The sequence below is a fragment of the Teleopsis dalmanni genome, chromosome 2, assembly GCF_002237135.1.
Source record: "Teleopsis dalmanni isolate 2A chromosome 2, ASM223713v2, whole genome shotgun sequence".
Classification (NCBI taxonomy): domain Eukaryota; kingdom Metazoa; phylum Arthropoda; class Insecta; order Diptera; family Diopsidae; genus Teleopsis; species Teleopsis dalmanni.
In genome coordinates, this window is record NC_051847.1 from 211,681,117 (window position 1) to 211,699,333 (window position 18,217).

General features: G+C 28.7%; 1 protein-coding gene across 1 annotated transcript in view; it reads right to left on the reverse strand.

The window, feature by feature from the left end:
- LOC119685852 (putative uncharacterized protein DDB_G0286901) overlaps positions 1-18,217 on the reverse strand; it is a 59,896-nt gene that overhangs the window by 16,419 nt on the left and 25,260 nt on the right. The window contains exon 2 of the mRNA XM_038100248.1: positions 1,755-1,875. Coding sequence (XP_037956176.1) covers positions 1,755-1,871 — 117 coding nt within the window. The 5' untranslated portion in view covers positions 1,872-1,875. The remainder of the gene's footprint in view (positions 1-1,754; positions 1,876-18,217) is intronic.

Below are 18,217 nucleotides of genomic sequence, written 5' to 3' on the forward strand. Positions count from 1 at the left end.
TTTACTCATATAAATCTCAGTAAGTCTTCTTCCAAATATATGCATGGCCGCAGAGGGCAAAGTTTGTACTACTGTAAATAATCATTATTTAGTGTTTGCTTACTCAATGCTCTAATCAGTTTTGGCTAACTCAGATGTCAGACTAATAGTTTCTGAATTTAATTGTCAATACCAAGAAATTAGTAGTTTAATTGTTACAATTTTAATGCTAAAAGGGTTAATTATGCAACTATGGAATATCAGAAAAAATCTTCACGTGCTAGCAAGAGATCTAGAATCAGCAAGAGAATCAGCTTTCCTTCAATATATATTACAAATGTTTTTATTTTGTTTTAGATTTTTAAACGGAAATTATTTATCTTAAGTGGATTTTTTTATATTTTGGACATATATTTTTGATATATGAATAGTTATTGTACTAATTTATTGAATAAATTTTGAAATATATTAAAACTGTATTGTTTCTTTGTTGTTTCTTTATTAAAACTAAAAAAGAATATTAAACTATTGTTAGCTTCCACACATAATATTAACCCCACCTAACTGTTAGCATTAAGTCAGAATAATATTAAGGTTAATTTAAAGTTGAAATGTGCATTTTACTTTAACTAAAGAGGATTATATTAAATTGAATTTATTAGAAAAATATTATATTAAATTGCATATATTAGACCTGTTGTCAAAAGTAACAGACAAATTGAAGTTTTGATTTTATATATTTTTCAAAAGACATTAACAGGCTGTTACACTGTAGCACATTTATGTCAAACAATCTTAAATATTGTGGAAAATTTTAAGAACAAATTTATTTTTTGTATAAGTCAAAAATGACATATTTCATTATTAATATTACTTAAACTGTTAATTTACGATCCTTGAACTCAAAGGACTTTTAATAAACTACCGCTAAGTACTTAAATAGCAATAAAATGATATACATAAACTTAATCTCTATGTAAACAAAGGAAGAACTCATATTCTTAGTGTTATCTAAGTTTTTTTTTACATTTTTTTTAATTGCAATAAAATTATTTTTTTTATCTTTTTGGTAATATACATATAAACAAAACACGCTAAAATTAAAGGACTTTAACACTTATGCCCCTAAACAGAAACCAATGAACCTACACTTAATGCAAGAGGTCTACGTCACCTCCTGTGAATTGCTAATCACAAGCCATGTGTAGTAAGTATTTTGTTAATAAAATATTTTATCCTATATAGAAGTTTCTGATAGACTACTACAATATCTCTGTATAATGTTATAATATGTGAATAGTATTTTTATTAAATTTTTATTTTATTGCATTTTCTTTAAAGAATAAATTGCTTTCAAGATAAATTAAATGCAAAAAGTTTAGTTTATATATCGTTGGATAATTTTACTAAAAATCTTCATGGAACTTATGTGACGACCCCCAACTTAATCAAAGCACATATACTCATACACATTCACTCATACACATCGAGTTGCTACGTCACACAATTTGCTACCAACTAAACTGAAACCTTTTATTTGCCAGTTCACAAGTTCGCACGCTAAGGCGTTATAAGCCCGTAATGCACAACCACATTGACACATTAAGTCAAATGACAAATCGTATGGGTGTGTGTGTGTGTGTGAGTGTGCATGTTTGTTGAAATAGTCATAAAAAATATTGAAAAAAAATGGGAAAATGTGGTATACTATATGATTGCTCTTCACACGTACTTAGCGCGCTTAAAGCGATGAGGCCTTTAAGCCCAACACTCACCTGTATCAAATTCGGGTCCGCATAATCGAATGGATAAACCCCACGTTGTGCTGTGCAAACAAGCTTAGCGCCGCAGAGTAAAGTTAACACCGGCCACAGCCACGTTGTGGCTTTCATAGTTCTGGAAAGGAAGACAAAAAAATTTTATTGAGTTTAGCAAAAAAGACCAGAAACATGGAAAACTGTTAATGCGAATAAAAAATCTTTGAAATACAAATGCGTCATGTAAATGTCACAAATTGTTATTTCCTCTCGTTTTTCCAGTGCATTTATTTTACAAAAGTTTTTAAAATTTTATTTAATATTTTTGCAAATTTTAATTTTAATAAAATGTTTAAATATCAACTAAATATTATACATTGGAATGCAAATAGTTAACTTTTATGCCATATTTGAGCAGCTGAATTCATCAGATTCACCAAACAAACATGTGTCCGTACATAAATCAAAAATTACTGACAGGACTGTTCATAGATATTGTATGTAAATGTGACCAGAACTGGTGGGTATTAATGCAAAAATGCATAAAGGCAGGGACACAAAGAAAAATAAATGCATTACGGAATATATTATGGAAAAAAATGACATTAAAAAATATTTAACAACGGCTATTTCGAATTTTTATTTGAATTATATATTATACCGTTATAATATTAGTAATAATTAATGGATTGAATTAATTAATTGAATCATTAATTACTTTAATAAATTGAAAATTAATTAAACATTAGCATTAATTAAAATGATCATTTTTGATATTTCTAAAGCTTTTGACAAGGTCTGGCATGGTGGTCTGATAGTTAAAATATCTCATCTAGGTGTTCCAGGCAGACTAACAAAGATCATTGGCAGCTTCCTACGTGGGAGGTCCTTTTGCACGAAAATCAACAGCGCTCTCTCGTCAGTCCGATCTATAGAAGCAGGGGTTCCTCAGGGATCGCCACTTTCCCCCACTCTCTACAACATTTATACATCTGATATTCTAACGTTAGGTCCCTCGACTCTGGCATTATATGCTGACGATACGTGTATGCAATACTCAGATAAATGAGCTCTCAACATAACCAACACACTACAAGAGCATATAAACCTTATTCTGGAGTATTTTCAGAAATGAAAAATAAAAATCAATAATGAAAAAACTAAGGCTCTGTTTATAACACGTAAGTGGAGACAGAATCCGTCGAGAGTGAGAGTGGGTGATATGGTGATAAACTGGGAGGATAGCGTTAAATATCTTGGCATCACGTTGGACAAACGATTCACATGACTTAAACATGTTCAACTGAAAAGAATTAGCTGTGCCAAAATTCTTCATTACCTCCAACCGCTATTTAGAAATGAAAATCTCAATGCTAAGAACACGAAACTGATGTATAACCAAATAATTCGTCCGTCACTTCTATATGGTTGTGTAGCGTTTAGCAAAGCTTCAAATACTTCTATTCATCAGCTAGAAATTGCACAAATCCAAGCTCTGAGAAGACTTTTTAAAGTTCCATGATACATTAGAATGAATGACATCCTCAGGGACATCAAGATTGATCCGATCAAAGAATATATAAAGGATAGAGCCTTGAAATTATTTGCGAAATCTGACAGACTTGCCAACACTGCGTTATCAAATCTCAGAATGGTTACAGGCTTCTCGGGGAGGTATGCAGATCTGAGGTCAATTATTCTTTATTCTGATGAAGTGATAAATAATAATCTAGTCAAGGCGCAAGATGGGTTTTGAAAAAACCTCGCAGTTAATAGAGAGTAAAAGTGCTCAGGTGCACTGACTCAACTAGCCTCAACATAATAATAATTAATTAAAAGCCACAATGTGACACCATGACGTTTAAAATCTAAACAATCCTGGATTAATTCACCTTAAGATCGTTAGAAGAGTTTTTCTATCGAATGCTCGTAAAGCCTTCTTATTATTGTAGGTTATTTTGAATTTTTATTTGAACTGTATTAATATATAATATGTGTTTATTATTTTTGTTATAAAAAGATACAACATCATACCAGCATGACTTTTGAAATTTACTGTACTATTTCTAGATGAAATCTTCTAGCAATTGCGGACAAATAAACAACAACATTGGTAAACCTAATGGCATTTCTTGGTTAAAGATTATAAATCTTATTCGCTTCAAATAAACGCCAGTTAGAGGTTTTAAAACTATTTCCTAACGATTGTAAAGTACATTGGCGAATACCTCATTTTATAAAAACTGCAAGTGCTTTCTTCAACTTTACTTAGTTGGCCATTACAGGCGTGGATCGTCAAGCCAACCGATCAGTGGGTTGTTTTTGCTAGTACCGCTTGCCGATACCGATACCGGAAGTCAACTTGTCTTCTACTGCGTACGTGCTCTACTGCGTTTACCATCAGCGGGTATCGAATCAAACATCTCTCCAGCCGGGGCGCTTTCTTTCATTCCTACGATATGATGAAATCAGAAAGTCGCTGAGATTTTATGCTGTATAGCTCGTACAGCTCATTGCTCCATATATATTGATAATCATTGTCAACATGTAAAAAGCCTAAATATCTTTAGAATAGCTTTTCTGTATTAACGCCTTTCTGTCACAGTTGACTCTTGTCCAAAAATCTTTAAAAGGTGATTGTTGACAGAAACAGTACAAATTACACAATTATACTAAATTCAAGTTTATTTAAGTTTAAAGCCAGTTTTCAATTGATTCCAAATGAACTGCTTTGATGGACTTAGATCTTTCGTATCGGCACCTGTTGTACTATGTTAAATATTTTAAATATTTTTAAGTACTGATATCATTTATAAGTGGATAAACTATAGAGGCAGGGATTCCATAAAGAAAGTTAAAGTACCTTCCTTAGAAAGTTTGTTAGTAAAAGTCAGATTTTGTTGTCAAATCCTTGCAACCGGGTGGCATGATTGGTGTTAATATATTTATACTATCTAAATCAGTTATGAAGTTTTTGTGGTTTCGAGTCAACAAATGTAAAGACCAAAATTGAAGAGATATTATAGCTGTTTCATTAACCGAATATACCATAACGTTAGTATTATATTATCATCTATGGGACTTTTTATGACACAGATTTTAGTGACACCTATATCTTGCCTATATCTAATGACACCTATATATATCAGTAAGTTATTAACTTAATATTTTGATAGTGTTATGTTATGTATTCAGGCGTTCTTTTAATGTTAGTGACGATTGTTTGATACAAAAATAGTAATAAATAAATAAAAATCAGTTTTAATTTTATTTATACATAACTTTAACATATAATAAATGCAAAGTATGTAAAAAGATCAGAGATGTTATTGAAAGTATGTACATACTGAAAATAAATGGTGCGATTGAAATATGTATCCCATATCCTAAACATAGACAACAGGAATGATTTGTAGGAAAGTTTTTTTTTTGACAAACTTCTAGACTGTGGACTAACTCTCTTAATAGTCTTCGCATTTTATGTTTTAGAAAATGAATTATTAAGTCGAAGCTTTTTTATGTAGTAGTAAAAATAATAAAATTTATAAACTTGATACTTTCGTTTATGTAGTGTTTCGTCTAATTACGTTTATATTTTCCACAATCATTTTATTTTCGTTGTGATTTTTTACGTCTAAAAAACAAAAAATATTGTTCCAGTTACTCGTGCTAACTGTCTGAGGTCATTTGGGACATGTTCAATTCTGCAGGATTTTGTGGATTTTTGTGTATTTTTCAGTAGTGAGGTCATTTGGCAAATCCATTGAAATATTTATGCTGGCGTATAAAATTACTTGTTTTAAACTGCGACCACTGCGATTTAAACACATTCAGGGGGTCGGGTTTATGGATACTTCACTTTTAATATTTTTTATGAATGCAAACATTGCTGACATGTTACTATACATGACACAGTAGTAAATAAATGAAATTATTTTTTTGATTGATTGTTTTATGTATCTATCAAAAAAGAGGGTTTTGTCAATTGCTGGTAATTTGATGCCCACACGTTTTTGATACACTGAAAGTGTATCCGAAATTATTAAAAGAAAAAGGAGCAAGAAAAACAATTTAAGTAAATTGATATTATTGAAAAATAACATATTGTTTATATACGGTCTTTTCATATTTTTTCAAGTGGTTCGATATTATATTGTAGTCGTTTTATTATAATATTATATTGAATCAATTGAGTGAAAATTTTGTTTAAATATTTTACAATTAATTGTTTCTGCTAACAAGTTTTTGACAGGGACCTATTCTCATCAATAATTTTCAATAAAAATATGACCCTGAAGTGTTAGCACTAAATAAATAAGTCTAAGCTTGAATGCATTACATTAAACTTAACATGACATATTTAACACCTAATATTTCAAACATGTATTAACTACTGAGTGGTATGCTTCATCAGCTATGAAGTAGATAATAACTTATACATATTTATGTCACTTGGTAAGTATTCATACAACGGATTATGTGACACGTAGTATTAGTTGTCATTTAAGATACATCTGCAAGCTATTGGCTTAAATATTAGCTTAACATGTAACTCACTTTTCGAGCAGAAATGTAAGTACATTTCTACATATGTAATCTCACATTATTTACTATTTTTATTTCATTCTTCTTTTTGCATTTTCCTTTTTTTTTGCCATTACAACACTAAGATACAATTGCAAAAAAAATATCGTAATCGTTATTAGGTTTTGAACATAAATCAAAATTGAAATAAAAATCAACATCAGATACTTTTGATATGGAAACATTTTGTTACTACTGAATCTATTTTTGTACAAAAATGCTTGAGTATATTTAGGATGATGAGTTAAAATCTGATAAATGTTGATACATTTTTCAGCTTCCGTCTATTTCCTTGTTTTTGTAAGCAACATCCTTTTCACATATGCATATATACAATGTACAATACACATAAATCCGTATGAAATAATCATTTTTCAATTTTTCAAGTTAAATAGATATTTCCATTGCTGTGTTAAGTGTATAAATTCGAGCATGAGTTTGGGGTACTGTATTTCTATTGTAATCAAAATATTAAATATAAGTAATGATATAGTCTATAATAGTTCAAATTTCTAGAAAGTTTGAAGTTTGTTTTCGAGGCTAAATTCAGTTAAGCTAAATTTTTAGTTTATTAAGAATTTAATTAATAATAATATTAATAATTTTTAATTAATTTTATTTAATGTTTGAAATAATTGGAATTTTTTTTTTATCCATTTAAAATTCCATTCCATTATTATTGCTATCAATAAAACTTCCACTAACCATCAACATCATCATACAGAATAGATACTCATAAATATATTTTATAAAAGTAAGTAAACTTTACATTACAAGTATTTTTATTACAAAATGATCTTTTTCACTTCTGAATATTTTAATGTTTTACGAAAATAAAATAAAAAAAAATACTCTTATGTTGAAGCTATTTGAGCCAGAGCACTTAAGCACTTTTAAGCACACTTTCTTAACTCAAGGTATTTTTAAAACCCCTCTTTAGGCCTTAACTGGATTATTGTTTATCACTTTATCAGACTAGGCAATAAATGGCCTCAGAGATTTGATTGGTTACACCCCGAGGAGCATTAAACCATTCTGAGATTTGATAACGCGGTGTTGGTAAGTCTGACAGTTTTCGCAAATAATTTCAGGGTTCTATCTTTTATGTATTTTTTGATCGGATCAATCTTGAGGTCCCTATATTTTTATTTTATTTTTATTGCATCTAAATTATAAAGCAATGTCTTCAACTTCCCACACTTAACTTATTCAACTTAACTTATTAAATGGCAAATAAAAACACTAAATACGAGGAAGGGAGAAGAAATAATCAATGTTACAGTTAATATAAACATAAATAAACATAATAACATAAATAAAAAAAATGGCAACTAAAGTTGAAATAAAAAAACGGATTATAACTTCATGAAAAATTGTATTTATGGAAATATTTCTGAAGAGATGATTGCACATTCGAAACAAAATTTTGCAAAATTTCAAAAATCCAAAAACGTAAATGGGACACACTTTGGGTTGACCGAATGGTGACACTACAAGAATGGCGATTAGGTGGAATCCGGTGGGTATCAGAAGAAACGGCAGACCTGCTAACACCTAGAGAAGGCAAATTGAAGCTATTGGCCAGCAATCGTACTGAGTGTAAGATATTTGCTGCAGCCCTATGCTCCTCCCAGGAGTTAAAGGATTAAATATATAATATATAAAATATTTCTGAAGATCACATAATATTCTTTCCTTAAAGAAAGGGTGCAACAAGGAGTTGAATAAAAGCTTTCTTCAATGTGAGCTTTGTAAAATTGTGCAATTTACGCAACTAGTTTAACATACTATGTTAACTAAGAACAGAGAATTACAATGTCCTCATTTTTTGTTGAACCAAATGTGGTCTACAGTCTTAACATAGTCTTGAAGTCTAATATTGATAGATTAATTAATAGGTAAATTCAGGTTAGCTAAACATTTTTTTTGAGCAATAGCACAACACATCTTAAAGTTTGCTATACATTATTGTTCTTGAAATAAAAGTATTCGCCATTTTGTCACTAAATGGTATTAGTAATCATATATCTAGTAACAATAATCCAAATATATCAAGCGAATATGTTTGAATGTACCCGATGTTTGGGTATCATATGAATTAAAGCAAAGATTTTATTGATCGAATTACTACTAAAGGAACAAAGTTAAAGTGTAAGGAAATCAAATCATTTTTCTAGCAAAGTCAAGTTTAGACTTTAAAGTCTAGATTGACGGCAAAGATATATATATATATATTAAGTGTTTGGTGGGATTGAAAGGGAATTGTCTGTTCCAATCTACAATTCAACCGCAGAATAGATCGCCTACAGAATAGATGGTATGCATGAGGGCAATAAATTGATGAACTTGCTTCGGAGTTTTTAATACATCCACCGTAAAACTCGGACATCTGACCACCATTTGTTTTCGTCTCTTCAAAACTTAGTGGTAAAAAATTGGACTACCGAACCAATTCTAAAAATCACTTGGAAAAGTTTTTTGTCGACAAATCAAAGAAGCTGTAGACTGATGCAATTATGAAGTTACTTGAAAAATCCTTAACGATTAAGGTAAATATATAACAGATTTAAATTAAAAATCAATAAAAAATATATTTGTTCAAAAATGTGCCGAAAACCGCGGATTCCTTCAATATCTTTTGTTATAATAATATTAGTAATACTTGATAGAAGAGCTCTGTATTTGTTTAGCACTTTATTCGTAAAGTTCTATTAAAGTACTTTTTTGGTACTATTAAAAATACCAGCTGCGTAAGAAACTACCGGAAAGCAGTATCTTGAACCGATTCACGATATCCGTCTCTTTTTTGTTATAAAAACATTTATGTTCTTCTTTGTTCAGTTAACTTAGTTATTTTAAATTCTTTATAAATAATTATGTATAATCTTGTAGTTAACAAAAAAATGTTTTTTATATGAAATCCTTTCGATTATTACTTTAAGTTTTGACAACTGACCCATAGCCTCTTCACGAAAATTTATAAAATTGCTCTCCGCATAAAATTACTTGCCCATAAAAAGGCTCGTGTTTCCGGAATTTTTAATGTATTATTGTTATGAATTTTTTCAAGCAGTATTAAACCTTTTACAAGTTACTTTACTAAACCAGCTGAAATTTATTTTACATCTCAATTTGACATATTATAAATAAAAGTTCATATAAATCCATTAACACCTCAAAAGAAAATCCAAACGAAAGGACATACAAATCCATAGCTTTCGCTAGGCCAATTATGGTTAACAAAAACAAATTTCTTTGAGTCATTTTGGTTTCATTAATATGGATATATAAATATATATATATGTACTCGCAAATATTGTATACATTTTTTTTTCGTGGTTTTACTTCCTCTACATACACAATAAATAACTCTCGCATTTTGGCTGAACTTAATCTTCTCACCACAAAAAAGATAAAAACTATTTTGTCATTTTGTGAAATGAATTTACTTTATATGAGTTTGTAGAAAAGATACAGAAGTCGGAACACTCTTATGTATATGAATGTATGTTTATATTTTAATATTTACCGTAATGCATCTCAACTAATCCGTGTATTCAACATACACGGACCATAATTGGAAGACACTTTTTTTAGCCAGTGTCCTGTTATGATGATGGGTTGTCACTATTCATTTGAATATATTTTTATTTATTATCAGTGTGAGAATATCATGTCATTTTGGACTTACTTTCTTACTTTCTTACTATCTTATATTCTAATTTAATGAAGTGCGATAAAAAGTGTATAGCATATAAATATTTGTTTGAATGAAATGGATTGTCAGTCAATCTGTTATATGTAAACGTTATATTAATTAGAATAACAAAATTAACAAAGCAGTGAATTTCATTCATAGTCAAAAATAATGAAAATAAATCTGTATTTAAGTCTGACTATTTAAGCCTGAATCCATTATGATCATATTTTAAAAATCTTTTTGTGCAGTTAGCAGTTAGCAATAACTGTCCTCGTCTTTGCATTAATATATAGTTATAAAATATTTTCTTCTTAATTTAACTATAATTAAAAGCTTAAGTTTAAAATTTTTTCTCAAATATAAGTATTTCTTTCGCTTTGAAATCTGTTTAAAATACCCATGTTTGCAAAAAAATAGAAAAATATTTTCGTAGATTGGAACAAATTATTTAAAAACATTAAGGCGCTTTCTCAAACCAAAAAAATAGCTTTATAAACACTACGGAGACACGTCACCATTATATTGAATGCTTTAAAAGTGGTTTACCGAGTTATGTTGTGGTGTTATGGTTTCCAAAAAAATGCTAAGCAATCAGAAAGATCGCTAACATCCAAAGGGTTAGCAACTCCAGATATTTTCTTTTTATTTTACTCGTCTTGTAGTTATGGAATCTTTCCTCACAATTAACTCTTATAATAAGTTATTAAATTAGAATACGTATTAATCTTTTATTGAAAATAATATTTTATAAAGAAAAACAAAACAAAATTTCTACAATAAAGTAAGTAATTTATATATTATACTTGTACTATATATATTATACTTCTCCCCTGCGCTCTGCAGTGTGGTCCACAAATTTCTGTGGGCTTAAATATATTTAATTTCTTCCAAAACGATAGAGAAAGCTCACTTGAAAAATTGTAACACAAAGATATACGAGATAGACTGATAAAATTCGTGACGTTTGTATTTCAGTAATATTAAATTGGTATAATGCCAATATACTTGTGCGAGTATCAGTTATCACGGTTAGTAACGATGATGGCCTTGGTGACATCTAAAATAGGTTTAATGAATATTCTCTAGCAATTTGAATTTTGTTCTTATACAAAATTTTGTAGTTTTGGCACGCTAATTATATTTATACAAACACAAAAAACTTAATTTTAATGTTTCCTTTATTTAATGAAACTTAAGACTAGAACTAAGATATAAAATCATTTTAAGCGCTTGCAAATTTTGCTCAAATATGCTGTACAAAACATATGTATCAGATATCATCTGAAACAAACTATAAAAGGTAGTTTCTCTAAAATAGACACTAAAGAATGGGATGATGTAACATGGTCTTGGAATGTATCCTCATTATTACTTTCATTTTACACCGTATCATTTAGTTCTTCTTTCTCCCTTCATCACTTCTTATTCTCTAGCAGTGTTTATATCCAGACATAAATGTGACATTAAAGAATGCTACCATTTTGGTGATTTCCGTCTACTACTTACTGAGACTCCACTGTTCATAGACGTTTAAAAGAAAATCGCATAGAAAATTATGCTATAACTCTAAATATTCCAGAAATTAAATAGAGGAACTATATTTTATCAAACTAATTAGAAAAATTCGAAGACTATTAAAAAAAATGATTAAGTAACATATATTCAACAGAACTAAAATTATAAAGGCTTACCTCAGAAATGATTAATCTGTAAACAATCCTCAAACTCTCGACGTTTTAAAAATGGACATCCATAAAGTATTGGTACTTAAGTGCCGAAAATTTAAAATCACCTCAAAAGAATTCAGCATATCAAAAGATATCTCATTGAGAACATTTGCTTTTTTAAACCTAATGGCAAGGTCGAAATAATATGTCGAAATAAAATTTTATTGAAATCTCTATCACAAGTGCGTTCTATTTATTCTTACTTTTGAAACCCTGAAGCGAATAACCGCGTATATTACAATCAGAAGATGCAGTTCTTTAACTAAATAAAATTATTGTTTTTATCACTCAGGTTTTCAGTTCGTTTCTAAAATAAATCACGTTTATTACTAAGAAGATATGTCACATAAATCAAAGAAAACGCCAACACATTTGCACACCTACTGATAAATTTATCACTCTAAGTAGACCTCAGGCAAAATTATAAAAGTGTTTTGTTTATCATCAAATCACTTGACGTGGATGTATCCCTACATGTGTATGTATCCTTACATATGCGTGCCGACTAAAGTTTATGAAACTTTTAAAAATTTCAGATATTTTCATATACTTTAACGTTGGTCCTTTTTTTGTCCCGTAATAATCTTATAAAAACGTTTACCATAAATACACTCCATGCTAATAGAAAAGCATTGCTTTCACTATTGTTTGCGCACCTCAAAGGTTAAAGTGTCCTCCCGTTGACTTTTTATGTAGAGAAGCACTACTCCGAATTGCATATATACGTGGGTATATTTATATATATATAAATATATATATATATATATACACAAGAAGTAACTATAACTTTTCAATATGAAAAAAATAACCTTTTAGTTTATATTGTGCGTAGCAGAATAAATGACAGTTTTTGTGATTATAAAAATATTTTTTTAATTTTTTGCAATTGTTTGCAATAAATTGACAATAAAATGGAAAATGGTTTTTTTTTATCAATGTAAATCTGTAAGATGCTTTAACTTTGGATTAATAATATCTTTACCAAACCACTTAATAAATTGTAAATACTTTTTAGTGGATTTGAAAATTGATGTGCTTTTAAAGTAATTGGCTTCTTTTTGAAGTTAATTTTAAGAAAATAAAGAAAATAAATAATATTACCAGCAATAAATAATATTTTAAATATTCAAATGTTTTACAAAAAGTTGTAATCAAGATTCGGAACCAAAATCAGAATATGAAATCAGATAAAACTAGATGAATAAATTATAATTAAGTGCACTTAAATAATTATTTTGAAAATATCGTGACAGCTCCTGGTGCTCCTGGTTTTTTCACAATTTCTGCTTTCAAACGATCCAGTAGCCGGGAAGTAGTTACTATTGATGGTTTTGGTTTTTCCCTATTCGAGATAGTCAATGAAGATTATACCATGTGCACCCCAAAATACTGAAGCCATAACCTTCCCAGCTGACTGTTGTGCCTTTGGAGGCTTCGGACGTGGTTCACCGGCTGCAATCCACTCAGATGATGATCGTTTTGATTCTGGAGTGAAGTTATAAATCCATGTTTCATCCATTGTCACATATCGACGCAAAAAAATCTGATTTATTACGTGTAAACATGGCCAAACACTGCTTTGAATCATCAACACGTTGTTGTTTTTGATCGACTGTGAGTAAAAGCGACACCCACTTTGAAAAGAGCTTTCTCATGGTCAAATGTTCATGCATAATTGTAAACGCACTGCCTTTTGATATCTTTACTGTCTCAGCTGTCGCTCGCAATTTCAATTTACGATCAGTTATAACCAATTTCTAGACTTTGTTGAATGTTTTCTAGAGTAACCACCTCAATTGGACGACCAGAACGTTCATCATCATCGGTGTCTGTACGACCACGTTTAAATTCAGCAAACCAATAACAAATGGTTCTTTTCGATAGGTCAGAGTCTGGATAATACTTTTGAAGTCATTGCTGAGATTGTAAAGTATTTTTTCTCATCAAGACGCAATGATAAATTAACACACGAAATTGTTTTGAACCCAATGGCTGTCACTTTTTTTCTGACTAATCGAAATGTCAAAATTTTACACATAGTCTTTTGAAGGTTGGTACTTCATAAACGTCATATGGATTTGACAATGGCAGCGTCATCTGTGTGTCAGTCGCACAACTTATTGAGTGATGTGTTATATCTGGTTTAATTCAGCTAAATTATATATTTAAATTCAAAGAAGGAAAAGTCAAACTTCAAGTCAATGCATTTTTTTGTTCACTAATTCCATATTAAGTTTAGGTTTTAGCAGCTACTTCGATAACCTTAATTTAGAAAGGTGAAGGAATAGGAATTAGTGTGATTTCTATAGAATACACATATTACTTGTTGCATTTACATTAAGATTAAAATTACAAATAGTATGTAAGTGTTATACTGACATCGCATTGTTTCCCAGGAGACTGGGTGATTATTAAGGAGTACTGTAGAGTCTCTTTTCGCATAATTATAGATCAACAAAAAAATTGGTGATGGAAGAAGATGTAAGATGTATTGCTGTGTAATTGATAAGCGATCATTTTCTTTATACGATTATTTCTAAAAACATCCGCCAACAATAATTAACTTAAACGTAAATTTCATAAAATTCAGTTCATAAAATAAACTAATTATTTTCTTTGTCTATTATAGATACAATCACGAGTCTATTTTATAAAGTAAAAAAAATGGGAAAATGATAATCACACATCAATAAACATTTTAATTAAGAGATTAATTTAACTTTAATTTTGCATTATATATGAGCACTTTAATTTTTTAACGATGATATGTGTTTACTAATTAATTTAGATTTCAATTGCTTAATATTAAGATTTAATTTCTTTAAGTAGTCCATTTTGCATACTTTCGTCGTATTTGCTACAGAAACTTATATATTTATAATGTGTTTTATTTATCAATCATATTAATAATATTGATGTAATTGGCTTCAATACTTCAATAAACAAAAGCTATAGCTATTATTATTACACTTAAACGAGAACTACTTAAATTTTTGAGATATATGCATCTTTTAATATTTGCACTGTCTTTATTCATTGGTTATAATATAAAGGTTTCCTACTGTAATTATGAAAATAATTAAGTGAGAAATTAAAAATGTTCTCACTAGAAGTTAATACAATTCATTTGTTAATACATTTGTTTAAACAATATTTCTATATATTGCAATGAAATAAAATTAAAAAAACTCTTAACCATATTTAGATAATTTAAATTTTATTCCAATAATCTATTTTTCACTTCACTTAGGCATGCTATCAGTGCCCAACATATCTCAAATACATGCATTGAATAAACTACAGCTGAAGTAATAATTAAAAAAAAAAAATTAACAGCTGAAGTAATAAACTAAGAAGTACAAAAAGAAATAGACAAAGTGCCAGCTGACAGTACTAAAAGGTGGAAAAATAATTTCGGCAAAAAATATGAAAGTGCAAAATCCACTTCGGCTTGCAGATAACACTGTCCTGCAACATGGCATGGGAATGGACACAATTTAAAAATATTTTTCGCTAAGTAACGACGCAATCATAGTATGAAAACTACAAAATTAAACTTCGTAAATTGCTATACATGGTGTATATTTATGTATAAGTAGTTATAACCTAATTAATTATTAACTGTTATGAGACTATGATTATAACATATTTAAAATATTTGATGAAAATTGCTTGCCAACTAAATTCTTAATTTTAAATTCAATGTAATATATCGGAGAAATAATATTGCTATACCCCCAAAATAAAAATATATTTAATGATACATTTAAAAGACTAAAAATAAATGCAATTTAAATTCTCTAAATAATTTTAGTTCAGATGTGAAAAGAAATCAAAGTAAAACAAATTTTAATTTCGCAGTAAAATGAATGACGCAAAGAGCCTAAATGGATGATTGTGACTTAATTTCCGCACGAAGAACCTAATTCTTAAATTAGTCAGGTTTCATGGAATTTTGTTCCTATGAAAAAGTCTAATTGCTAATTGAAAAATGTATACGTATATCAAATACATTCACTTTTGCTTTATATTTACCTAACGTTTTTAATATTTTGTGAGTCTTAACAAAGTAAAATATGTATTTATTTTCCATACGATTTGTACGCACATATAACATAGTTTGAAAAATGTATCCTCCATTTTTTTTTAAGAGTATTTATAACCTGATAAAACATCGCAAACTATAAATATATTTAATTTGCATGACAGGAAGAACAATGGTTTAATTTCTCAATAAAAATTAATGTTTCGGAATTGAAATTGAATCGTAGTTCAACTCAGGGTGTGGTTTCATATTGGTTTATCGAATTCAGCAATATACATACTCGGTATCAGTTCATTTAAGTGCATTTCTCTTCAGTTAAAAATATTATAAATCAAAGGAGTGTTTAAAAAAGTTTATATTTATATACGTACAATATAATTTATTCTATTGAAAAAATTCGTTTTAATAGAATGATTTTAATTATAATAAAAAAAAGTAATTTGCAATACATTTATTGCATTAATATATAATTTGTATATATATACAATAAAAAGTATTCTTTTGGAACTGTTGAGTAGAGTTTATTTTTAAAGAATACCGAATTTGACGATTATCTCATTTAACAAACTCAAAATTCCATCTTAGACTATTTTTTATAACAAATAATGCATTGATTTTTCGTATACTGCTGGATAAGAGCCATTTATGAAAGGTCCCTCAAAAATACTATAACTATTAAATAATGCTTCCATAAAATTGACTACAGAATTAATTTCTTTATACAAAATTTTGACTTTATCAAAGAAAATATGAAAGATACAAACCGACATGAAATTAATGAATTTATGTTTTTTAAAAAGATAATTGTAACTGAACTACTGAAAACTATATTCTTTGTCCAATATATTTATTGCATTTAAGAAATTTTTCAATTTTCTGAATGAGTTTTTTATTATTTTTGTATTGACTGGAAAGAAAATAAAAAGTATTGTCAACTTTTATTTGCTTTTACTTAAATAATAATTAAACAACAGAAACTTAAAACAAAAAAGATTGAAAGAAGAGGAAATACAGAAAAATATAAATCGTTATCTTATTGAACGGCATTATCTCTTCAAACAGTATCTGGTATCTTAATTCACGAACTAATTTATTTTATCTAGTTATCTAGCAAGCATTTAATCCAGTTAACATTCATTCATTCGCTTGCTATTCACAAATTTGTAGGCGTTATTCACTCCTACATCGTATGGTGGAAGGCATAGTAGAGATAGTAATCCTAGATACCTAATTGATTCGTTGGGTATTGCTTTTTGTAGTTTTAAAACTATTATATTATAAAAATATCTGAATGTAAATTGTTTCTAGATTCACATGATCAAGCAATTAATACACTCAGAAAAATATGCTCTAACCACAGACTAGTTAAATTGAACTGATAATTTTGTCAGAACAATTTTAGCACATGTGATAAAGAAGATATGGAAACGAACATATGGTATTGTTGAACCAACATGCCGTGTGAAATAGGATTATTTTAACCTGATATTTAGAAATCTGGGTAAATCAAGCAAATTATTTGTCTGAGATATTAAAATATCTTCACTTTAATCAATGTCAATAAAAAAAATTTAACAAAACTAATAGTTTATCATTTAATTTAAAATATGTTTACCATAAATCCTCATTTATTTCCTTTTTCAATTTATGTAATTCTATTCAATCAGAAAAAATCGATAAGTCACAAGACAATTTCATTTCTTCAGAAAGGCAGGCATTCATGCAAATAGACACTGCGATTTCTCTTTCATCTGCTCACATTAATTAAGCAATTTGCCTAGTACGCCTAGTCTGTACTATTGACAGACTGAAACATTTATAAAATTAACAAAATGTAATTAAGATGTCAACATAAAAAAATAATTTATATTAAAATGAGTAAAATATCTGTGAAGCACATCTGGAAGGCAGAAAAAGTGCTGCGAGTGATATGAGTAGATTTCGCTTTCTGCGATATTGGCTGCGTTACGTCGATTAAAAATAGACTTTTTGATACAGTCAAATTCTATTTTTGTGGTAAAGAGTCCTTTTAATATTATTTGCTGGCACGATGGGCGGTAAAAACGTGTGAAATTATCAGTGTATGCCACTCATAGAAATCAATATGATGAGAAAAAATTTGCTGAGCTGTTGAAAATGTCATTGGACCAGTGATGTCGGAAATGCTTTAAATATATCTTCAGATACGCCAGTTGACAACAATAGTTTATTGCTGTTTTTCTTTATGGAAATATGAAAAGTGTAATACTGAAATTTTTTTGTTGATGTATAAAAAAGAAAATACATTTGCTTTAGTGACATAAAAAATTGACTTTAGGTATAACAGAGTAAGAATTGTTATTAAATTATTATTATTTAATTAAAATGGAAAAATAAAAATCTTTTGTGGAATAAAAAATTGATTTTATTTCAATCGTGATAATGA